Source organism: Zalophus californianus, chromosome 5 (genome assembly GCF_009762305.2).
Source record: "Zalophus californianus isolate mZalCal1 chromosome 5, mZalCal1.pri.v2, whole genome shotgun sequence".
Lineage (NCBI taxonomy): Eukaryota > Metazoa > Chordata > Mammalia > Carnivora > Otariidae > Zalophus > Zalophus californianus.
The window spans coordinates 79,848,468-79,874,105 of NC_045599.1; the positions used below are offsets into that span (position 1 = coordinate 79,848,468).

The 25,638-nt window shown below is 38.3% G+C and overlaps 2 protein-coding genes across 23 annotated transcripts in view; one reads left to right on the forward strand and one right to left on the reverse strand.

The window, feature by feature from the left end:
• Positions 1 to 5,020, forward strand: part of PAM (peptidylglycine alpha-amidating monooxygenase) — a 149,576-nt gene extending 144,556 nt beyond the window's left edge. For 3 of the 21 annotated variants that reach the window (XM_027605769.2, XM_027605760.2, XM_027605772.2), the window contains 3 exons: positions 238 to 441; positions 3,314 to 3,370; positions 4,191 to 4,372. In XM_027605769.2, coding sequence (XP_027461570.1) covers positions 238 to 441; positions 3,314 to 3,370; positions 4,191 to 4,372 — 443 coding nt within the window. Of the gene's footprint in view, positions 1 to 237; positions 442 to 3,313; positions 3,371 to 4,190 lie in introns of all 21 variants that reach the window. The other 18 variants (XM_027605757.2, XM_027605775.2, XM_027605762.2 and 15 more) reach the window with 13 other exon arrangements.
• Positions 1 to 25,638, reverse strand: part of GIN1 (gypsy retrotransposon integrase 1) — a 65,904-nt gene that overhangs the window by 10,089 nt on the left and 30,177 nt on the right. The window contains exon 8 of one of the 2 annotated variants that reach the window (XR_003522101.1): positions 1,311 to 1,485. Coding sequence is in view for 1 of the 2 variants with exons in the window: in XM_027605783.1 (XP_027461584.1) it covers positions 1,466 to 1,485 (20 nt within the window). In the remaining variant the exon portion in view is untranslated. Of the gene's footprint in view, positions 1 to 448; positions 1,486 to 25,638 lie in introns of those variants that run through there. The other variant, XM_027605783.1, reaches the window with a different exon arrangement.

Genomic DNA, 25,638 nt, shown 5'->3' on the forward strand with positions numbered 1-25,638 from the left:
GAATAGAGGACAGAATCAAAGAAAACCAATTTAAAGGTACAAAACCACTGGGTGGAAAGTACTAATCACAATAGTAATTGCAGCTTGGTAGATTCAGATATTGAAATGTGAACCCCACATGCACTGATGTCAGCAAGTTCTCTATGAGCAGTTATTGATTTGCCTGGGTAGTGGTGGGCGGGAGGGTTTTGGAATCTTTGAGTCAGTTGAATATTGTGAACTCTTCTTTCCCTGAAGAATCCGAGGCAGTTGTTGAAACCAAAATGGAGAACAAACCCGCCTCCACAGAGTTGCAGAAGATGCAAGAGAAACAGAAACTGATCAAAGAGCCGGGCTTGGGAGTGCCCATTGTTCTCATTACAACCCTTCTGGTTATTCTGGTGGTTGTCCTGCTGGCCATTGCCTTATATATTCGGTGGAAAAAATCAAAGGCCTTTGGAGGCAAGTAAAATGAGCCCCTTGAACTTGGAACCTACCTTTGAAAGAGTGTTTGGCCTGATTATCCTCAAAGTTTTGTCGTGATTTTTTTCAGTGTCTTTTTTAAGTACTCTCTGCCTTTTTTGGTGTTATTATGTATGTTCCGTATATTGTCTATAGTTAGTATCACAGTAGAAAAATATCTGAAGCCTCAGAATTTGGATAGTTAGATTAAAACATAACCTTTAATACTGCCTTGTAGCAATTGGTGTAAGCCCAGTTAATGTCTCCATATGAAACTGTGTAGATAAGTAATAGTCAGTATAAATTAGGGTCAGGAAGGAGGAGATTCTTGATGTTAGAAACAGGCCCACTCCTCAAAATATCTTGGTCAGTTATTTGGGACTTATATTTTCCCTTCCTAGTCCTGGCTTTAGCTCCTAGCTACATGACCTTGGGCAAGTTACTTAATCTCCCCAAGCCACAGTTGCCTCATCTATAAAGTGGGGTAAAACACTCACAAGGTTGTGTGAGGATTAAATGAAATAATAAACATAAAGCATTTATCACAGTTTCTGTCATATTGTAAGTGCTCAGTCAATACCACCAATGACTTTGAGGAACAGTCATTGGTAATAGAGTAATAAAAGTCCTAAGAAGTCATAGAGGATACTTGTCTTAAACCTCAACTTTCTCAGGAATCCAGCTATTTCTATAATAGATCATTTGGTAGTTCACAGCTTAGGCCATCAGCCTTCCTTTACCAAACAAGGCAGGGTCCAGTACTGGAGTCAGTATTTTATCAAATCATCATCACTGTATAGGACCCAGGAGCTGAATTCCTTTCAAGACATTCAGATAAACAAAGAAATAATCCAACCCAAGATTCTTACCTCTCAGGAGCAGTCCCTTGGCTGGGTCACCAGGTCCTAAGGCAAGAGTCTACAGCTACATCCGGGAAGGAATCCATGGGCCAGGGTGGAAGGCAGCATTTGATCAAGAAATAGCATCTGATTCTATTTCAGGCCAAGGTGACCATGACAGGGATTCAGTGCCCATGGCAAAGCCCTGACACAGAAAAGGACACAGAAACAAAAAAACAGAGGATTCCATTTAATAAGTGGTGAAAGGGAATTTTTCTAGGACTGGTTTGCTTTTCATCTGCAATCGATAAAGCTCTGCAGAAAAAAAAAATACAGTTAACTCTTCAAAAAAGAACTTCTGAGCCCCTGTTATGGGTATGGAACTATGGTGAGCAGGGGGCAAAGACAAACACAGCCATTGTCTTCATGGAGTTAGATGGAAGCTTCTGAAAGCAAGAATCTTACGTTTGCTTGTTTACTGATGTATCCTCAGCACCAGTAACAGTTCCTGGCTCTAGGTGTTTGAGAAATAGTTGTTGGAAAAATGACTGAATAAATAAATGGAGCTCACAGAAGAGATGACACATAATAAACGAGATGACATATAAAGGTGACAATAGAGGGTGGTAAGTACAGTGATAAATACACAGAGGATCAGGAACACATGGGGTCTGGGGGCAGGCAGCAGGGATATTGGCAACCCAGCCACACTGGAAGGAGTAGCTGGGGAATGAGGAAGGCTGGGTCTCCCCTGTTTGCTGTTAAGCCCGTGGGACATGGCACTCTCACTGCATTCTGAGTTCACAGGAGGGTGTTGGGAAGGCAGAGACCTAGGTCACACTATATGAAATTACCATTATTCAATCACGTTTTATTTAGAAAAATTGCAGTTTTATATCATTCCATTGAATACATTTAATTCTAAAAGTAGGTCAGCCTCTCATCCTTTTTCAGCATTTGTTCTGGATAGTTCTTGTCCAATCCATGAGAATTTTTAGTAACCCTTGTCAAAGACCTCCCATATTTATCAGCAGGTATTGCATGTCGGCTCCCCATCAGACACTGGGCTAGGCACAGGGGATACAAAGCCAACTAAGGACTTTCCTGCATGCTTATCGAACTTAGGGTCTGATTTGTTGGCCTTCTAATCGTCTTAGCAGATTCTTCCCTTCTTGCCTATTTCTCTCCACACCCACTCTTCTTACATTTCCTCCATCATCTGTTTGCTTGGCTTTTTCATGACGCTGCCTGTGCTCCTGGCTAGAGACTTCATAGGAGAACACCGAGCCTCACTTCCATGACCACAGCCTGAAGGGGGTAGCCCTTCAGGGAAGCCAGGACAAAAAGTGCAGAGCGAGAGAGCAAAGGGAAAAAGAAAGTCCACTGAGAACCCTGCCTCTCCATAAAGAAAGAACGTCCATCCTTCATGGAGATGGGCAGTGCTGTTTCACTTTTATGACTGAAAATATCCAGTGTTTCAGGTCCTTGCCTTCAGTTAAGTCTTATACAAAAGAGAAACGATCTATATGGATCCAAAGCTTTCTCAAGCAGGACATGTTCTGTTCTTGACAGAAAGACTAAAGCGTAAGACAAAAACTCCTAAGTTATAATAACCAGAGCTTCCAAATTATTACAAATTCTTGGTGATTTAATTTAACTAATATTTATTGAACATGTACTGTGTATGTACCAGGCACTGTTCTAAGCGCATCACATGCAGTATCCCATGTAAACCTTGCAGAAAGGTAGGGATTGTCATTGATACCTCTTTTCTCTGAGGAGAAAACTGAGACTCAGAGAAGCAACTTACTGACATTGCACGGCCTGTAAGACACAGGCAGGAGTCAAGCCCAGCTCTGGCCCTTAGATACATCACAAGAATATATTGCCTTTTTTGCCCTTAGAATTGCATACAGACAAGAGCCAGGCCTTGTTTTTAATCGCTTGTGAATTCCTGATTTTGTATTGAAAGTTGAACCCATGGTTGAAGAGGGTGATTGGGACTCATTTTGAAATGTGCCATCTTTTTCTAGCAGATTCTGAACACAAACTTGAGGCAAGTTCAGGAAGAGTGCTCGGAAGACTTAGAGGTATGCCTGTGTGACCTTTCAGAATCCTTCACATTTGGCTCAAAGTCAACAAGTTCATGTCCTTTATAGAGCAAGGGGATATTTCTTATTTTTTCTCAGAAAATTAAACTCCTCGTGTGCAGCACAGCAACGTTAAGTGCAGAATGCAAACCATCAACTAAAACCAAAGTGTGTGGCTCTGGCAGCAGATTTCCCAGTTTCAGTTTTTTCTACTTTGCCTTTCTGTATCATCTAATTCTCTTCCCCTGCCTTTTATCTGGCTTCATTCATCTTCAGTAAATTTTCTGTCACTCCTGTCGGCCTATCAGTGCTTGTCATAGTGTAGATGACCTTTTCATATAGTCATTGAAATGAAGAGCTCCTTGAGGGACGCCAGTTCCAGGGAGCCTGAGAAAAGCAGGAGCTGAAAAATGAATCTGAAGTAATCCTACAGAAACACATATATAATCCTGGGAAGCTTTTTTTCTATTTTATTTTCTTAAGATTTTATTTATTTATTTGAGAGAGCACAAAGGGAGAAGGGGAAGCAGACTCCCTGCTGAGCAGAGAGCCTGACGGAGGGCTCACTCCATCCCAGGCCCCCGGGATCATGACCTGAGCCCAAGGCAGATGCTTAACTGAGCCACCCAGGCGCCCCTTTCTTATTTATTTTAATAAATGTGTGACTCTGTCACATTTTTTATTTTTGTTTTTTTTTGCTAATATCTACCCTTTGGCATTACAAATTCTCATTTGTTTATCATTTAAGAATTTACAAGGAGATGGAGAATCATTTGTGCAAACTTTACCTCAGTTCCATGTCATTGTGTGCTTTCTTCAGGAAAAGGCAGTGGAGGCTTAAACCTCGGAAATTTCTTTGCAAGCCGGAAGGGCTACAGCCGGAAAGGGTTTGACCGCCTCAGCACCGAGGGGAGTGACCAAGAGAAAGATGAGGATGATGGAAGTGAATCGGAAGAGGAGTATTCAGCACCTCTGCCTGCACCCTCACTTTCTTCCTCCTGAAAACGGCCTTTGATTTAGGTTGATGAGATTTTCCAAGAATGCCAGATTCCTCTCCCTTTAGCACGTTTAGAGTTTTGCGTATTTAATTGTAAACTGTACTGGTCTATGTGGGACTGTACACGTTTTATTTCCTTTGTTTTGATTTAGTTGGCTTCTGTTTCTAGTTGAGGAGTTTCCTAAACGTTCATAACAGTGCCATTGTCTTTATGTGAACAGAGACTAGAGAAACGGTCCTCTTCTTCTCACGTTACGAATTTAATGAAGGAAGGTTTGCTCATTTACATTTTCGAGACTTTTCTGTAGATGTAAATAACCCCCTTCTCTGCTTGAACACAGTATTTTCCCAATAGCACTTCCATTGCCAATGTCTGTCTTTGGTGCCTTTCCTGTTCAGCATTCTCAGCCTGTGGCAGTAAAGAGAAACTTTGTGCTACATGAGGACAAAGCTGCTAAATCTCCTATTTTTTTAAAATCACTAACATTATATTGCAACGAGGGAAAGAAAAAGAGTCTCTATTTAAATTCATTTTTTAATTTTCTTCAGTTGGTGTGTTTTGGGGATGTCTTATTTTTAGATGGTTACACTGTTAGAACACTATTTTCAGAATCTGAATGTAATTTGTGTAATAAAGTGTTTTCAGAGCATTAGCTGTCAGAGTGTATTTTGCAATTTTTGCATATTTGCAGGGTTTTGTATACAACTTTTGTAATAATTACACAAACCACAGATAACAGTGAAAACTACTCAATGTCTTCAACAGAAAGAAATGTGCTGTATTGTATTAAAATGAAGATGATATTTTGTTATGTAGCTGATATAAATTAAAAGCCAGCAATCAGACTTTACATACATGTGTAAAACCAGGCTCTCTTTTAAAATTCAAAGAGGGGTTTTGCCTGTATATCAATCAGGAGGTAAATAATTTAATAAAAGGTGATCTAGCTAAGAGGAAAGCTGTGTCTCAAATTACATACGCAAATGAGTCCATCAGTGTAGGTTACTATTAACTTTCTTTTTAAAGAATAATTTCACTCAAGATTCCCAGGTATTCATGGAAATAGTCATCTTACAGTGACTACAAATTACTTTTATAACATATCTTTTTTCATCATAATCCATCAACGCCATTTAGTAAGGACCTGATAACTTTCCTTTGCATAATAATCAGACTCTAGAACCGTTTCTTCAAAGTGCCTACTTGCAATTGAGGCATCTTAGTAGTGGCATAGTAGAGATTTAATTGACAAATCATGAAAACACTACAGAGTGCTTTGCAAAAAAGTATATTAATTAGAATGTCTTCCAGTTATGTTATTTTTAAAAACCTAACTTAACCTAGATTTTTTTCCCCTCATCATTGATACCAAAGATGATCTGATGGAAAAAATGCGTCACTTCCCATATATTCGCCTTCTTGTTAAAGCTTAATTTGGGCGTTCTCCCCAAGTAGAAACTTCACCTTTTTTTTATTCCTATGATCTTCCTTCTCAAATGAGGAATACATGTTCCGCCCTTGACCACTCCTTTATGGCCCTTTCCATACATCAGCAGTAAATACGTAAATGTAGAATGACAGCTCTTCTGGTGTATATGTGCCTATCCACTGTATCTTACATATTTTTATTTCAATGTGAGAATTAGTCCGGTACCCCAAGGTACATGTTTTATAGGTTGACTTTGATACTGTTCAAGTTTGCTTACACTGAGGACATTAGTTGATTTGCACTTTTGTGATGCAATACTTGATCCTCAGCTCCATAAGCTACTTTTTAAAATGTTATCTACTCCTAGTCTTGTTCCTAGACAGTTGAGATGACTCAATGGATGCAAAAATAATAATAATAAAAATAATAAATTATAAGGTGAGAAAGGAAAAGGGAGAACAAAGATAAAAATGGAAAAATTAATACAAAAGTAATTCCTGTTACACCTGCTCAGGGAGAGAATTTGGCTCTAAACTTTCTAGCAGCTCATTAAATAAAACTTGATTAGTTACATAATTCATGAGTCCATTAAAAATTTAGAGTTCCTAATTATAAGACCAGAAAAACTTGTTCCCAAATACCTTCTGAAAGACAGCAGCAAGATGTGTCATTAAAGTCTTCAACAATATCCATAGAGCAGACAAATACATTTTGCAGGTCTGTTCTTCCATATGTCCCTTAATATAGGGTGCCGCATTTTATGCCTAATACAAGCGAATGGCGTGATAAAAAAAGATTCGGGAAAAGAAAATCTGCTGGGGTGTTACAATCCCGTCCTAGTACACTACCCTTACTCTACTAACCTGGCTTGATTACAGATGGTAGAAGAGAAATGAACGCACCGCATTGCCTTCAAGCAATCTCTCCACTGATTATTGTTCTTAGCTGAACTTCATTTACTTAGACACTTAAGAGATTGCACTGCCTGGGAAGCGCTTAAAGAAGTGGATCCCATCCCTGGCTTCACAGAATCACCTGGGAATTTAAGGAAAAAATGGGCACTCTTTCCAGAGATCCTGATGTGGTTGACTTAGAGGAGGATATTGGTATAGGTCGTGCTTTTTAATTTCTCTAGGTAATTCTAATGTGCATTCTGCGTTGAAAAACCACTATCTTTGAGAACGGCTGTTCTACTCTGCCAATTACTAGAAGTAGATAGCTATATTTTCACATAAATTATGGTTTACAAATGTTTGGAGAGAGAAGATGGGGTCTGGGGTATTTTGATTTGATCATTAGTACCAAGATCTGACTACCTTAATTGTTCAATGTTCTAAATTGGATAATTAAAATAGGCATAATTGACTTATTAAAAAGGCAAAGAGAAACAGCGGGGCTTTGATTTTTTTTTTTTTTTTTACATTAAATTATCCAGAGAGTATTATTTGGGGGAGGTAAAATAGCTTTGTCATTCACTGAATTGACCCTGAATTACCATATGCATAAAATCTTTTGTTCTAAACTTTCTTCTTAGTTTATTCAATCAGCATATTCTCTTTCAAAATTCCCATTCATCTTTAAACTTTCACTCAAATGTTATATAAATTGGATTATTTTGAATATTTTCAAATTGAATATTTAAGTAGCTGGATGACAAGGGAAGCCACAGATTTGGTTTTAGGGCTTATTGCCCAGACTGTCATCTACCTAGTAGCTCAAAGTTGATGTAAGTCAAAATTGATGTTGCCTATAGCATACTTCTCAGACTTCAGTAAATATAAGTATCAACCATGGGTACTTATTTTAAGAGGACTGACTCTTGGTCCCATTCCCAGAGTTTCTGATTCACTACATTGGGTGGGGCCCAGATTTTTAAGAAGCACCCCCGGTGATTTGGACCCAGGTGTTCTACAGACCATTTCCAGGAAATACAGTCCTACAGAGAGTAGCTAAGCCTTAAAACAATTATTAGGCACACAAAGCCATTTTCTCAAATATATGGTCTCTGTAGCGTGAGAGGCCTGGAAATCATTGACCCCACTTCCTCAAAGCCACATCACAAAAACCACATGTGCAAATTATCTTCACAGCCAGAACTTACCTACCAGCAACTTCTTCCTCAGTTCCCTTAACACTGATTATCCCAAAGTCAAAATACAAGTGATGTCCTCCACAGGCCGCCATGCTAGTCTTATTTTCTCTTTTTAAATCACACCTAAAGGCAAGAATCCACCAGATAAATTTGGTGTGTTTTTCCTGCATCATGATTTAATTAAGAGAGCATATTCATTCTAGAGACTACATTGATGATGGTAAATGTGACTCCTCCTTATAGCCTTAAGATTTTTGAAACACCAAAGCACAAAGATGTCGCTCATATATCTAAACTAAAGGTACAAAACAAGAAACAAGTATTTTCTGTGCTCCAAAACTGAGTACACACTGTACCATCACAGGGAAGGGATTTACCAATGAAGACTTGATAATAGACTGCTCAAGTTTAGACATATGAAGAAAGAATATGAAATAGACGAGTTTATAAAAACAAGTTTGACAATAAAAGAGAGAACCCTTTTCATGTCTGAGCAAAAATGCATTTCGTCCTACACACATACATACGTAACCTGAATAAACCAGTCCCTTGAGAATGCTCTGTTTATTTCCTCTACTATACTAATATCATTCTCCATGTCTTTAAAAATATATATTGTCCAGGAACTGAAGTAAGCATGCAAATGGATGGAACAGCACAAATGCACTGGTTCTTAGAACTAACTTCCAGATAAAGAGGTAGTTTTATTCAACAGTGCAGCCCAGTCTTAGCCAATATTGAGTTTGGAAAGAACACTGGGTTAAGAGGAGAAAGTTCTGAAATTCCAAGTACTAGATCTGATTATATACCATTGTATGAGATTTCTTTAGTCATAAATCACAACTCAGTTTTAAGAACAATTCTTATTAAAAATTAATAATGATAATAATGAAAATAATAATCAAAAATTAATAATTTATCAAGATAGAGTAGTATTATTTATTAATTCACCTAACTGAAAAGCTCAGGCATGGCTAGATCCAGAGACTCAGAAGATGCTATCAGTAATTTGCCTCCCTTCATCCCTCAGTTTGTCTTTCTTCTATATAGGACTCATTTTCATGCACACTCTCCACCCATATAGTAATAAAGGTGGCAACCAGCAGCTCTGAGTTTAAATCCTACTAGCATTAACTCTGAGGAAGATATCTTCTCTTTCTAAAGAGTTCCAATACATTGACTGCCCTGATTTGATTCCTGTGCAACTTTAGAACCAATCACCCTAGGCCGGGAAAGTGTGATACATAGAACCAGGGCAGAGTCACATCCCATAGTAACAACACTGATGATTTATAGACAATTTGCTTCCCCAAGAAAACTTCAGATATTATTGCCAGTTGAATAAGGGTAGATTCTGGTAAGAAAAGATAGAAGATAGGCACTAACGTTATGTTTCTTAGATAAAGAGGTTTACTGAAATGGCTATTTGTGTGGTGTTTAAATTATTACATTAAAAAGGGATATTAAGTGATTAAGTCTGTACCAGTGTATAAATGAAGATAATCTCAAATTCCCAGAAACAATACTGAATACAAGAAGAAAATGTTCAGTTTGGACCTGTCACAATAATAATGACAATCAAAAATATATAAAAAACCAAGAGCAAAGATTTGAGACCTACAAGCTGTATTTTATACTATGATTTCTACTCATCTAAGTTTGATGGAAACAGGTGACTTTCAATCAATAAAAGAGATAAGGCAACTGCCTTATGATAGTCCAGGCCAATCATTTTGCACAAAGGCTCCCACTGTAACTTCATCTTTTTCCCCATGATTGATTTATAACTGTGATGATGCCTACCTCCCACTGCCTCATATTAGGAGGTACTCAGTGTCAGTTTGCCCCATTATTGGTTATGATCACTACATTTGATCATGTGATCACTTAAGTAAAACAATGTCCAGGGCACCTGGGTGGGTCAGTCGGTTCAGCGTCTGCCTTCACCTCAGGTCATGATTTCAGGGTCCTGGGATCGAGCCCTGCATCCAGCCCCCTGCTCAGAGGGGAGTCTGCCTCTCCCTTTCCCTTTGTCCCCCCAAATTCATGCTCTCTCTCTCTAATAAATAAAATCTTTAAAAAAATAAATAAAATAAAATTATGTCCAACAAATTTCCCCATTATATATGTTCCATTTCTACTTTGTCTATAGAAAGTGTTTCTGAGAGAAAACATTTTTAAGACCATGTGAACCTATTCGCCAACAAATTTGTACCCAATGGTTTTTGTACCCATTGATGATCTTTTCCTGAATCTATAATTTTGGGGGAGTTCTTAAACAATAATGATTTTCTAATTGTATTATTTTGTCTGGCATTCTTCTATAAATGACTGAGTCTTACTCTCACCCCAGTAAATATTGGTAGCATCTACTCAAGAGCATAAAATAATCCCCTCATTTTATTTACAATTAATATGATACATTCCCGAAACTAATGGCACAAATATGGTCAGATGCCTTTTATTATCCTACTTAACTGCTCAGATCCTTATCTTTCTTACTGATAGAAAGTCAGCTATCAACCTTTTGATGATTGACTTCCCTATCCTTTCCTTCTCTGAAGAAAAATCCAGATCCCAAAAGGAGAAAATGGAGCATGGAATCAGTAGGTTTGCAGATGTAGGAGGGTCATGTTCAAGTCTGAGTTGTCCACACTGCAATTGCTTCTTGCTGCCTCATAATGTCACTGTTGAATACTGTCTTCTATACCAGTCCTAAGAGCTGTTGTCCCCAGCTGCCCCGAGGCTGCCCCAATCCAGACCACTTCCCAAGATTGTTACAGTTGGCCTTTGAGTGCCAAAATATTTAGTGCTGGGCATTTTTAGTTCACACATACAGCCACCTTCTCAGATGCTGACAGGCCCAAAAGTCCTGGGTCAGGGCTGATCCTTGTATCTGTGCCACAGACACAGAACCATCACCTCCTTCCCTCCCTATGATCCATACTAGAGGTCAGGAGTTCGTCCTCTCAAACTTTCAAAACTCACAGAGTTCCATTAGCCCTTCTTCTTCTTCTTTTTCTTTTTTTAATGTGGTAAGAACACTTAACATGGGATCTACCCTCTTAAGAAAATTTGTATATATGACACAGTATTGCTATCTAAAGACAGTGTTGAACAGATCTCTAGAACTTACTCATCTTGTGTAACTGAAACTAGATGCTGAAGAGCAACGTGCCATTTCCTCCTCCCCCTAATCCCTAACAACCACCATTGTACACTCCACTTTGTGAGTCTGACTATTTTAGATACTTCTTTACATGGAATCATTCAAAATTTGTCCTTCTGTGACTGGCTTATTTTACTTAGCATAATGCCCTCCAGATTTATCCATGATATTGCAAACGGCAGAATTTCCTTCTTTTTTTGAGGCTGAATAGTATTCCATTGTGTATTCATACCACATTTACTTTATCCCTTCATCAGTCAGTGCACATTTATTTGTTTCCACATCTTGGCTACTGTGAATAATCCATCAGCCCTTCTTTACCAGGTATGGGGACCAACCGTTGGTCATCTATCCCTTTCTAAGAGAGACTCCCTGGTGAGCCTTAATTGTCCCAACCTGACCTAGCCAGAGAAACTTCCTTCCATGATTCAGAAGTAATTTCTGAAAACTATTTGTCATTTAGTAAGCACTTCTGAATGTCTAACAAGCAAACAACTCAAATTCTGGGGACACAGTGGTGAAAGGCAATATCCCAGCTCTCCTGGGATTTACACTGTAGTGGTGTGTACATCGTTTCCTCTTTTTTCTTATTAAAAGAAGAGAAAAACAGAAATGTAATCTCTGGCTCCATACCCTATCACATACATTTATAGATAATTTTTTTTTTTTAAGTAAGAACCAAAGAAAGGCATTGGCCAGTCTAGTTTTACTAATCGCAAAGCCTCTTTAGGTTTATTTAATTCCTGGAACTTTGATTTTTTCCATTTATTTTCTCTTACATCATTATCTTTCCCAGAAGTCACAGAAATCTTTAAGAATTTCAAATTTCTAGGGCCTTGTTCTGAGAATTGTCTGGCCTTCATTAAAAAGGAATGGTTCCTTTCCTAAAAATGTTACTATGATTCTCACATCTGTCAGAAAGTGTGTACCCGGGTAATCCAATAAAAATTAAATAAATGAAAAGGGAAAGGATTCATTCAACAGACTGATTAAGCTTTGGTATGTGCAAAATGCAAAGATAAAAAAGGCATAGTCTTGCCTTTGAGGGTTTGTAAGCTAGCAAGGGAACTAGAATAAGCCCACCAATAATTGCAGTATAAGGCATAAGAGGAACACATGCAAAATGCTATCAAACTTCTGACAGAAGAACAGAGTTTTCGTAAAGAAAGTGATATTTGAGTAAGAGAGAGGAGAACTGAGGGACAATGCTGGTCATATTAGGGGATTAGCAATATGGCTACAGCTCAGGGTAGTTTAGGGGTGCAGCGGTGGAAGGGCTGGAAAGCCAAGCTGGCTCAACAAGAAGGGTTTCAAAACCATTAGGAGTAATTTGGATTTAACTACATTTGATATACTTCATTTTATTGCATATGAATTTACTCGACTGTTAGTAAAAGTAAAAAATAATTATTGAATAGGACAAAGAAAACAAATTATCCTTGTAAAAAAATCTCGTTAGTCCAAATTCTTAGAAAATGGGGTGTTATTTATATGTAAAATAATACTATATATGTATATATATATAGTTATCATATATATATATACATGATAAATGTCCCTTATCAGATATTTGATCTGCAAATATTTTTTAAAAGTCTTTTTTTTTAAGATTTTACTTACTTATGTATTTGAGAGAGAACGCAAGAGAGCGAGTTGGGGGAGGAGCAGAGGAAGAGGGACAAGCAGATTCCGTGCTGGGTGGGGTTCAATCTCATGACCTGAGCCAAAATCAGGAGTCAGAAGCTTAACTGACTGAGCCACCCAGGCGCCATGATTTGTAAATATTTTATCCCAGTATATGAGTTATAGCTTTTCATTCTCTGAACCTTGTTTTTCAAAGGGTTTTTAATTGTGATGAAGTCTAATTTATTATATTTCCCAACAGTCATAAAATTCACAGAAATCTTTAAGAATTTCACTAAGGCTCTGAATTTTGTTTCAGCTTAGAAAAGCATGGTGAACACCACTAAGACTTCTGGCCCCAGGGGCTGCTAACTTCTCCAGCCTCATCATAGCTCCCCCCACGCCCACCCCAAGTCACCTCATCATCCCCACTCCAAGAAGCCACATTTGATTTCTTTCTCAAATGGCCATGTTCTTACTGTCTTTCCAGCTTCTAGACATTTTCCCAGATGCCTAACAGTTGTCCCCTATCAAAATTCTTATCTCACTGAGTATAATTGTGTAAAATAAGAAAGAAATTTATTGGTTCATCGTCTCATTAAAGAGGACCTAGGGACACAAAAAATAACATCAGATCTCTCTCTCTCTCTGTCTTGCCTTCAGCTGTTTTCCTCTATGTTGGTTCATACTCTAGAATGTTCTTTCTATGTGATATGAAAGTGTCTCTGGTAGGTGTCTGAAAATTTGAGAGAGCCTCCCCTACTTTCCCTGTATCTATATCACCCCCCACAAAAAGATTCAGAAATACAAGAACAATAGTGTTTTCTTTTTCAGAAATAACAATAGATTTGCAAAGATATATCCATCAGTCCTTGTATTCCACTCTTTTAGGAGTGAGGAAAGTTTTCCTTAGACCTCCTATGGCCATGGTAATTTCTGAGCTATTAGCAAAGGGTATGGGATTATTTTTACACCACTCAGGCCCATGTTTGAAGCTTGGTGGAATGAACTTTCCCTAAGTTCCATGGCTCCAAAAGAGAAGTGCTAGACACCTAAACAAAATTCAGATAGGAAAGAGAGATAGGAGAAAATGGTTGCTGAGGAGGTAACCAACAATCCACTATAGGTTAGCTGTAATATAAGTTTAAAGAATAAAAATCATTTACCAGTAGATACCTGCTAAGCTCCCAAAACTCAAATAGCTCACAGTATTGAGGGGAAGAAAGCATACATTCATTGTATTAAGCTTGGTGATGAAAGTAGAGCCAGGCACCGGATAAAGTTTGTAGTCAGGGAACATAGGAGGTATATGTTAATGCTCAAAAAGGCATTTAATAGAAAAAAATTAAATGGAAGTTGTTGGTAGGAGAAAATTCTTTCTGCATAGTTCTTCCATAGTTAATTAGCTTTTTAACCACCTTAGAGCTTCTCTAAAAATCAAATATTGCATAGTTTGTTCAATATATAGTTAATAACACTTCCAGTAAAGATATAATTGCAGAGTAACAACAAGAATCTAATAAAAATTCCAAAAAGTAAAGGTTCTGGGTGACAGTTGAAAGTGTGTTCTGAAACAAAGGCTGCAAAATAATTGCATTGGTCCCAAAGTTCCTGGGTGGAAAAGAGCCTGAATTCCAGACCAAAGTTTAGAAAACATTTTAGTGTCATTTTCACACTGCATATGACAATATTGAAACCCTATATTGTGTTCGTTTTCTTAAAATATCTAGTGTATCCCTTTCATTATTTAGATAGATTAGAATAAATATGCATTATAAGTAAATAAATAAATAATAGGTCAACTGATAATTGATCGAAAGACAGACTGACAGTCATAGCAGGAAGGGGTGAGAGAGGGAAGGAGAGATGAAGGTGACATCCACATAGATTTCTCATAAAGAGTTCTTCAGGGTAGTTATTACCAGTGTAGTGAATGGCTGACATCTGGTGGTAAAACAGTAAAAATTTGCATGGATTTACACACTCATAAAAGGGGCTATTCAGTGAATGATGGCTGTGTCTTTAAGAAGAATAATTTAAAATGCTGCCAGTCATCCAGTTTTCATGTCCACATCATGCCAAGCACCCAGGTATTTGAAAAGATCTGTAACATCAGGTATCACTGACAGTATCCATGTCCTCTGCCAATGGAGTCACTATTCTCGAACCAAAGAACAGAAACCATGAAATTGTTTAGTTACTTTTTTTTATATGAGCAGTTAAGGAGGCAAAAATAAACATATATAATGTCACTCAAAATCATTTGCATATTTCGTTAACCTATTGCCATTTTAAGAAATAAGAGAAAATTAAAATTAGGTTCAGAAAAGTAAAAAGAAAAAAAATGGGTACTTGGTATTGATCCTTGGGAAAGAAGACACAGGCAATAATGATGCCAAAGGCCATTACATCATTGGCAAGGAGACTGTTGACCTGGACTGGATCTGAAAACTGGCAGATCCATGTACAGGGCTATGGGACTTGCTCATCTTCCACAGCTTTGGGGGCAGCACCAGCTCTGGGTTTGTGCCCCTGCTCATGAAACAGTTCTTGGTGGTCTATGGCAAGAAGTCCAAACTCAAATTTGCCGGTCCTCCGGGTTTCCACAGCAATGGTGGAGCCCTACAATTCCTTCCTGATCACCCACATGACCCTGGATCATTCTCACTGTGCCTTCATGGTCACCCAGGAAGCCATCTATGACATATGTCAACGCAACCTGGATATCATACACACCACTCTCAATCATTTGATTGGCAGATTGTGTCCACCATGACCACCTCTCTGCAATTTGACAGTACCCTGAATGTGAATTTGACAGAATTCCTAATCAACCTGGCCCCATACCCCCATATCCACTTTCCCTGGGCCACCTACTCCCAAGCATCTCAGCTAAGGCCTATGATGAGCAGCTGTCTGCGGCCAAGGTCACCAATGCCTGCTTCAAACCAGCCAGTCAAATGGCCAAGTATGACCCTTGCCACAGCAAGTATATGGTTTGCAGCGTGTGGTATCGGGGTGTGGGGGGGGATACACCAATGTCAACACAGCCTTTACCAGCATCAGGATGAAGTGCACCTCCCAGTGTGTGGATGTTGTCCAACTAGATTTAAAGTGGGCATCAACTATCAGCTCTCCAATTGTCATCCCCAGGGGAGACCTGGCCAAAGAGCAACAAAGTGTATATATACTGAGCAACACCATGCCATGGCTGAGGTCTGAGCCTGCCTGAACCATAAGTTTGATCTCACGAAGGCAAAATGAACATTTATACATTGTAAATGGGGGAAGGCATGTAGGAAGGAGAGGTCTCTGAGGCCCAGGAGAACCTGGCAGCTCTGGAGAAAGATGAGGAAGAGGTAGGCATGGATTCTGTGGAAGAATACCAGAGTGTGGCTGGCAGCATGGCTGGTTTCAAGTTGTTTACAATTAAATTTCCTGCATTAAATGATTAAAATCATAACTCTATGAATACTAAAAACCACTGAATTTTCACTTTAAATGAGTGAATTTTATGGTATGTTAATTTTACACACACACACACACACACACACACACAATTATATTCAAGCCTGGTAAACCACAGCCATCCTCAAAGCCTGAAAACTCCCAGTCACAGCTGGGCCATGTAGAAATGGCTTCTTGTCTTCCAAAACAGAGTCATAGCTCCTTCAAATAATGAATCATTCCTACCCCTACCAGGGGCCTCACTAATGAATTCCCTAGCTTCACACTGGTGAAAATGCCCTTCAGATGTCCTGCTTAGGCCAGCTCTCTACCCTTCCCCAAGGTGTCCTGCAACACTGCCTTCCTTGCTTAGGTACAGGCCCACAGATATGGGAACATCTTTGTTGTGTGTGGAAGTCTGTGTCCCACAGCAGAATTTCTCTGCCTGGTGCTGTCCCTGTCCTCTTGCTGTGCCCCCCCTAGCCCCCAATCTCACCATCAGATAGATCCACTGCCTACTTTGGATTCCTCAGCTCAGGGAGCCTCAGTCTGTGACATTCAAAACCTAAAAGACAGAAGGCCTCCCAGAAGGGAGAGATGTGAAGCTAGCTATGGAAAGAACTGAACAGATGTGGGAAGAGAACAGAAAACATTCAGCTTTCTACTCCTTCACTACCTTCAGTGCCCATTCTGTCTTCCCTGCTTACACGTGACCAGTCTTTCATTACAGTTGGAATAAAACTCTTTACTGCTGGAGCCAAACACAGATTCTTCTCTGAGTGAACTAAAATGTCATATTGCTTCAGCAAAGCCCTGTATCCCAATGACCCTGGCAATTTAGGTATCTTAGTAAAATTATATACTATGCTAAGACTTTGAACTGACCAGAATTCAAAAGAAGATTAAGAATTAAAGGCTAATAACTTCAAGTTTGTGAGGTAGGAAAGGACATATCCTAAGAATTTCTGATTCTCATTCTGGAAAAAAAAAAAAAAAGTTCTCTAATTTTCAAACTGAAAGCTCAGGTAAAAATAGGAAAGTGATATTCTATATAAATTACACCGGATTGTAAATTCCTTAGCAAAGACAAAGTGCTATGTGATTGCAAAATAATACGTTCCTGCAGAGACTAATGTTCTGTCTCATTGAGTTGCTACTGGCCAATGAGAATGAGATCTTGGGGGGCGCCTGGGTGGCTCAGTTGGTTGAGCGACTGCCTTCAGCTCAGGTCATGATCCTGGAGTCCCGGGATCGAGTCCCACATCGGGCTCCCTGCTCAGCAGGGAGTCTGCTTCTCCCTCTGACCCTCCCCTGTCTCATGCTCTCTCTCTCTCATTCTCTCTCTCAAATAAATAAATAAAATCTTTAAAAAAAAAAAAGAGAGAATGAGATCTTGAGAACTTGCATGGTTTATTTGTAGCTCCTTTATTGTAGCTATAGCCATCAAAAGGCAGAAGGGGGCCAAATGCTCAGCTACCATCATTCATAGAGCTAGGAACCTTGCTTGAGCATCTGTTTGATTGGCCAGGTAATATAAATAATGCCACAGAGTATGTAGAATCAGTCACCAGATGCTTTGGATGGCTACCTCAGCAATGACTAACAAGAAATGTGGCAGGTAAATGGCAAGTACAGATCTCTGTAGCAAAGAGAACGTCTTGGCCTCTCCAAAGGGACACGTATGAATTAAAGTTGTATTTTGGAGAATTCTGAACTGTGCATAAATGAATGCTGAATTCCTATTCCCTGAACTCCAGACTCATATCCAAATATCTACCCAACAGATTTACTTGAACGTATAACAAGCATCTTGAACTCAACATGTTTCAACTGAACATCTTTTTTCTTCCCCAAACCTGTTCTTCCTAGTCTTCCTCAACTCAGTAGCTTCCAGTCCTGTAAGTCTAAAAAGTTTAGAGTCCTCATAGATTCCCTTCTTCCTCTAAACAGCTATTTCCAGTGTCAGCAAATCCCATTTACCTTCAAAATATAACCAATACTAACCATTTCTCACTACCTCTACTGCTATCAGTGCCATCATCATCTCTCCCCTGAATTACTACAACCTCATAACCAGTATTCCAATGTGCTTTCTCTGCCCATTCCCATTCCAGCTTCCAGAGTGATTATCTAAAAAAATAAGTCAGATAATGTCACTTTTCTCAAACACTTTCAGAGAACTCCCATATTAAACTAAAAACAGGGGCACCTGGGTGGCTCAGTCGGTTAAGCCTCTGCCTTCGGCTCAGGTCATGATCCCAGGATCCTGGGATGGAGCCTTGCATTGGGCTCCCTGCTCCGTGGGAAGCCTGCTTCTCCCTCTCCCACTCCTCCTGCTGGTGTTTCCTCTCTTGCCGTGTCTCTCACTGTCAAATAAATAAAATCTTTAAAAATAAAAAAAATAAAAACTAAAAACAGAGTTCATACAATGGCCTACATGGGCGGAAAGAATTTATTCTACCCCCTATTCTCTGTGATCTCCTGCTATACTCCCCTTTACTCTGTTCTAGGTCTCCTGGGCCCCTTCTTATTCCTCAAAACACCAGACACAGAAACACTGCAGCATCTTTGCACTTGCTATTTCTTTTCTCTGGAATGTTCTTCCCCCAGGTATACATATGGCTCCTTTTCTCATTTCATTCAAAACTTTGCCCATGTGTCACCTTCTTCTATGTTGATTTTTCTGCTCCCTAATGTGTTTCTGACTTAATCCATGCCTTTTTTTTTTATGTAGCTGTAACTAACTTACTCATTTTCACTGCCATTTAGTATTCTATTGTATGAATATGTCACAATTTATTTATCCATTCTATTGATGGATATCTATGGTGTTTCCAATGTTTTGCTATTACAAAAAAAAATAAATCCTCTTATAAATACTCTTGAACATAGCTCTTGGCACAGAATTGCTGGATTATAGACTTGTGCATCTTCAGCTTCGCTACATAATGCTAAATTGTTTTTCCAAAATAGTTGTTTCAATTGATACACTCACCAATTATGTATAACTGTATTATCTGCTCTATATCCTTGCTGATGTTTTTAATTATTCCCAATATGGTAGGTTTTAAATCATCTTTAATAATGGTTTTGACCTGCATTTTTTATGGCTGTTAATGAGACTGAGCATCTTTAGGATGTTGATCAACTGTATCAGGATTCCAAAAGGGAACAAATGACAAGTTAGGATAATCAAAGGAACTAAGTACAAAGATGTGCATGGAGTGTAGGAGAATCCAGTCTGTCCACAATAGAGTTATTTCCACTCCTACACCCAAAAGGACAAGAGGAGGAAAAGGTTACTGAAAACATAGAATAGCCGTACAAAGCAGGAACCTTTGGTTAAAAGAAATAGCTAGAGTGAGGAAGTGATCAAGGAGAAAAAATATCTCAACTTCATTCTCCTCCCTCCTTCTGATCTTCTGTCAGGAATCCCTATTGGCTAAATCCAACTGGAAGTCAAAGGGAATGGGAACTCTGCTGTTGCCAGGATCCTGGACAGAGCACGGGGTGAAGAATGTGAAGTTGGTATGTAGGGGCAAACAAAAGATATTTGCAGGGGCTACTCATGTTCACTTTTCTCTCCTATGAAGTACCTGTTCAAGACTTTTGCCCATTTTTATATTAGGTAGTCTTTTTCATATTGATTTATATTAATTCTTTATATGGACAATGATTTCTATTGCAAATACTAGTTTTCTTTGTAACCTGTTCAAGACTTTTGCCCATTTTTATATTAGGTTGTCTTTTTCATATTGATTTATATTAATTCTTTATATGGACAATGATTTCTATCGCAAATACTAGTTTTCTTTGTAATCCTTATGACTTTTCTTTTTTCTTGCCCTAATATACTGGCTAGAGCACCTAATACAATACAATACAATACAATACAATACAATACAATACAATACAATACAATACAATACAGTACAATACAATACAATACAATACAATACAATACCTGTCTTGTTCATGATCTTAAAGAGAATAGTTTCAATGTTTTCTTCATTAAGTATAAAGCTTACTATGGGCTTTTTTTCTTAATAACATATATTGTATCAGGATAAGGAAATGTTCTTTTGAGTTTGCCAAGAGTTTCTTGTTGCTGTTGTTTAAATTTCAAATAGGTGTTAATATTCAGCAAATATTTTTTCTGCATATACTAGATCCAGGGTCTAAAACTAGTGTCCCCAAAGTTCAAATCCTGCCCACATTTTTTTTAATATAAAGCTTTATTGGAAAACAGCCACACACACTTGTTTAGTACATATGGCTGTTTTCACACTACAATGGCAAAAATGTGTAGTTCCATGGCCTGCAAAGCTAAAAATATTTACTATCTATTTAGCCTTTTGCAGAAGTTTGCCAACTAGATGATTATACAACTTTCCTTTTTACCTCTGATCATATTGTTTAGCAGGTTATTCTCAAAGTGAACACCCCAAATCTATTCCTTGTCCTTTACTGCTCTATTCCCTACAAGGCTTATTTTTACTGCTTGCATCCCCAAGCTCCCTTGCCACTGGCTTTTCACGGAGGCTGACAAATGAGAGGCAACAGCAGGAGATGGGAGAGTGGTAGCCCTCATTGGTCACAGTACTGCCTTGTTATGGTTCTGACAGAAGATGCATTCTTCTATGGCTACGAATACTGATGGTTAAACCCTCTTCCATAATTCCAACTCTCACTAAGCATTTCCTCTCCTTGCCCTTTCATTCCTAGAGGTTCCTGGCTATTATTGGTCACCAAAGGGATGTCCATTAATCCTTCTTTAAACTGTTCCTTAAATTTCCTTCAGTTATAACTATTTTTTGTTTCATCTCTTTCTTGCCATGCCTCTTAGAAATGCAGCCATTAATTATACAAATTGCTTTTCCAACACTAAATCAACCAGATTTTGGGGATCTACCCAATTGGTCATAATGCATATTGTTATATGTCACTGTATTCAGTTTTTAATTCTTTTAGGTCTTTGTATTTATTTTTATTTTTTAAATTTTACTTTAATTCAATTAACTAACATATAGTGTATTATTAATTTCAGAGGTACAGTTCAGTGATTCATCAGTTGCTATATTTGTGAGAGAATAACCTGTTATTTTCCTTTCTCATTCTGTCCTTTTCAGATTTTATTATGATTATGCCACCCTCATGCCAAGATTTAAGGAGTATTCTTTCTGTTTCTAGACTGAATAATTTGTGTAAGATGTAATACTATGTGTTCTTTAAATTTTGTTATAAATGTTTGGTAAAATCATCTGGCTTATTATTTCTTTTTGAATCACTTATTTTTAAGATTTTATTATTCGTGAGAGACAGAGAGAGAGAGAGAGAGAGAGAGAGGCAGAGGGAGAAGCAGGATCCCCTCTGAGCAGGGAGCTCGATGCGAGACCCAATCCCAGGACCCTGGGATCATGACCTGAGCTGAAGGCAGATGCTTAACCATCTGAGCCACCCAGGCGCCCTTGAATCGCTTTTGCCAGTTAAATTTTTTCGAATTTATCCATATTAAGGTTTCAAGTTTATTGAAACAAAGTTGTAATATCCTCTATATTTTAAATATATGCCTCATACCAGGTTCTGACCCTTTTTACCTCACAGTATTGTTTATTTATAAATTCCCTAATTTATTTTTTCTTAGTAGAATTGCTAAATCTTGCCTCAGTTCATGTCATTATATGTTCATTTTCTATTCCATTAATTTCTATTATCCTCATGATTTCAATCGTTCTATTTTCTTTAGGCTTATTCACTTGTTCTTTTTATATCACATTAAATTAGATGCTTAACTCATTACTTTATAACCCTTATTTTTTTTTCCAATATAAGCACATAAGTCATAAATTTTCCTCTAAGGACAATTTGAGCTGCATCCCACAAATTTTTTAAAACAGCTTTAATGAGATGTAATTCACATAGCATATAATTTACCGAGTTAAAGTGAATACTTTAATTATTTTTGGTATATCACTAACTTTACAGTAAATTATGGTAAAATATATATAATATAGAAGTTGCCATTTTAACCATTTGAAGTCTACCATTCAGTGACATTAATTACATTCACAATGCTGTGCAACCATCACCACTATTTCCAACGTTTCGTCACTTCAAATAGAAACTTTGTAATCACTAACCATTAACTCTCCTTTCCCCCTCCCCTAGGCCCTGTTAACTACTAATCTACTGTCTCTATAAATTTGCCTATTCTTAAATTTCATTAAGTGAAATCATACAATATTTGTCCTTTTTGTTTGGCTTCTTTCATTTAGAATAATGCCTTCAACGGTCGATGAAGTAGCATTATTCAGAACTCCATTCCTTTTGATAGCTAAATAATATTCCATCATATGTATATACTGCATTTTGTTTATCCATTCACTGGTTGATGGACACTTGGGTTGTTTCCACCTTTTGGCCATTGTGAATAATGCTGCAATAAACACTGGTGTACAAATATCTCTTCCAGTCCCAGCTTTCAGTTCCTTTGGTTATATACCTAGGAGTGAAATTATTGGGTCATATGGTAATTCGTCTAGCTTTTTGAAGAACAGCCAAACTGTTTCCCCCACGACTGCATCATTTTACCTTCCTATCAGCAATGTACAAGGGTTCCAATTTGTCTACATTCTAATCAATACTTGCTATTTTCCATTAAAAAATATTACAGTCATTCTAGATGTGATGTGGTATCTCATTGCGGTTTTGATTTGCTTTTCCCTAATTACTAATGATGTTGAGCATCTTTTCCTGTGCTTTCTGGCCATTTGTATATCTTTGGAGAAATGCATAATCGAGTCCTCTGCACATTTTTTTTTAAAGATTTTATTTATTTGACAGAGAGAGAATGCACAGCAGGGGGAGTGGCAGGCGGAGGGAGAGGAAGAAGCAGGTTCCCTGCAGAGCAGGGGAGCCCGATGTGGGACTTGATCCCAGGACCCTGGGATCATGACCTGAGCCAAAGGCAGACGCTTAACCCACTGTGTCACCCAGGTGCCCCCTCTGCACATTTTTAAATTGTCATTTTGTATGTTGAATTATAAGAGTTTTTATTTTTTTTAATTTTTTTGAATTATGAGTTTTAAATATATTTATATATTTTCTGGATTTTATGGGTTTTTAGTATGTGTGCTGCTGAAGCGAGCACAGGATTTTATGTGTTTTTAACATTACATAAAAAGAAGCCATTACCTCTTCAAACCATAACATATTAATTACCTCAGGTAATATTAGTGATTATTAAACATAATTTGTGATGAGTATGGCTTAACAGAGGTCTGATTTTAGGTCCTATTCTGAAAGCCTAGGCAGATTTGCCACTGATTTACTTCTAGCTATGACCAAGTCACATAAACCACCACTACAACCATTGTTTATTTACCACATAAAATTGAAAAATGTATATGTATAGATTTGTAAGGATGAAATTCTAAATAAAAAGAGCAAAACCTAGAACAAAATACTGCTCAGAAGCTCAGAGACTATAGATTTTGTATTATGATGCAATAGAAAAACATGGTATTAGAGAAAGAGAACCATTCCATTTAGTATTTTTCTCTCCATCACTATATGAAAATGGTACAGGGGAAGGATTAAAGTCAGATGCCCTTTCCTTTAGTTTCTCCTCCATTCTCCACTTCAATTCCTGAGACCTTTCAGAACTAACAGAGGCTTCACTGAGATATAGGGGAGAGGAATGAAGTTGTCATTGGCTATCTGATCTCCTCCAGCTACCCACCCAGCCAAGGAATTGGCTTTCCTGTGTGTTCCTCACAAGGACCTTCAAAGTTTGAACAATGAGGTGGTCAGAAATTGGAAGTCCCCTGGTCCCAGTGCCACTTAACTTCTAAACAAGTTGTGGGTGAGTACACAAAGGAAGTAGCATTAATGGGCATAAGGAAGAAAGGGGGTGAGGAGAACACTGAGGGATTGATTAGAGGAAGCAAAAGAGTCATTTGGCCTGGGCCTCAAGCTCAGGGCAAGCTACCAGTTTAGGTACTTTTTAATTTGATGGCACTGAATTGATCTTTGCCTGCTTAACATTAATTGTTAACACTGCACAAGGCTAGCATTTCCCACTGAATAATAAAAGCACTTGTAGAAAACAAAAGTTTGAAATAAGTTTGCTTTTTAAATGCTTATTTTTTCTTTTAATTACTGATTATACTGGTTAGAAACTCCCACTGGAAGTGGCACAGTCCTTTTTAGATGTGTGAACAAAACACTGTTACAACTTTCTATACAGTCAAAAATAAGCAGAATACTTACTTTTTTTTTAAGGCTTAACATAGGGATCCCAACAAGATGTCTGTGCAAAAGGCTACCAATGAGATTTTAAGATTGGATGTAAGTAAAGAAATGTATTCATTAAGAACTATGGGTACGACTTTACTTTCCTATTGGAATGTAAGCTCTAGGAGGGTAGGGATTTTTGTTTCTCATTAATATAACCTCAGGGCCAGAACAGTACTTGGAGTAGAGCAGGCATTTAATACATATCTTTTTTGAGTGCATGAATGAATCCCATAGCTAAATAATATTAAGTTTTCTTTTATATATCTTAGCGAGTTGCTTTTTTTTTTAGACAGTCACATAAGAAAATTTTACACTGGAAAAGTTAATCATATTTAAAAATAACTTTTCAAGCCAAGATATTATTCTCATTTAAAATATATCTCTCTTTTGGGGTGCCTGGGTGGCTCAGTTGGTTAAGCGTCTGCCTTTGGCTCAGGTCATGATCCCAGGGTCCTGGGATCGAGCCCTGCATCAGACTCTGTGCTCAGCGGGGAGCCTGCCTCTCCCCTTTCCCTCTGCCTGCCTGTCTTCCTACTTGTGATCTGTCAAATAAATAAATAAAATCTTTAAAATATATATATATGCATATATATATATTTCTCTTTTATTGTAGCTCAGCATCTCCATTTTTTTTAAAGATTTTATTTATTTATTTGACAGAGAGAGAGCAGCAGAGGTAGAGGGAGAAGCAGACTCCCCGCTGAGCAGGGAACCCCATGTGGGACTTGATCCCGGGACCATGACCTGAGCCTAAGGCAGACGCTTAACCGACTGAGACACCCAGGCGCCCTCAGCATCTCCATTTTCTACTATATGTTTTTATGTGTTCATAAAAGTATACCACAAGGTAGCATACAAAACCTCATAAAGACATTTCTGGAATTCTGTAAAAATTTTACTATATACTTATAGAAAACCTCCCTGAAATCCAGGCAAGAGGATTTGCTTGAGGGCTAGGCTCTGTCCCCCTCTAGCATATGTCCCTCCCTACAGGGCAAGAAGACCACAGAGCCCAGGGACATGCCCCTTCTCACCTGGAGAACCTCTTCCAAGGCCTTCCTGGTCCGTCCTAGGAGGGCAGATGAAGCTGGCGAGCACGTTCCAAAGGTCTGGACTGCTCAGGCAATGCATCTGCAGGAGCTGGGATAGGCTGTCCTTGGGACAAGGAGGGCTCTCGGAGTCCATCTCTCCCTGCTTTGCCACTCATTAGTG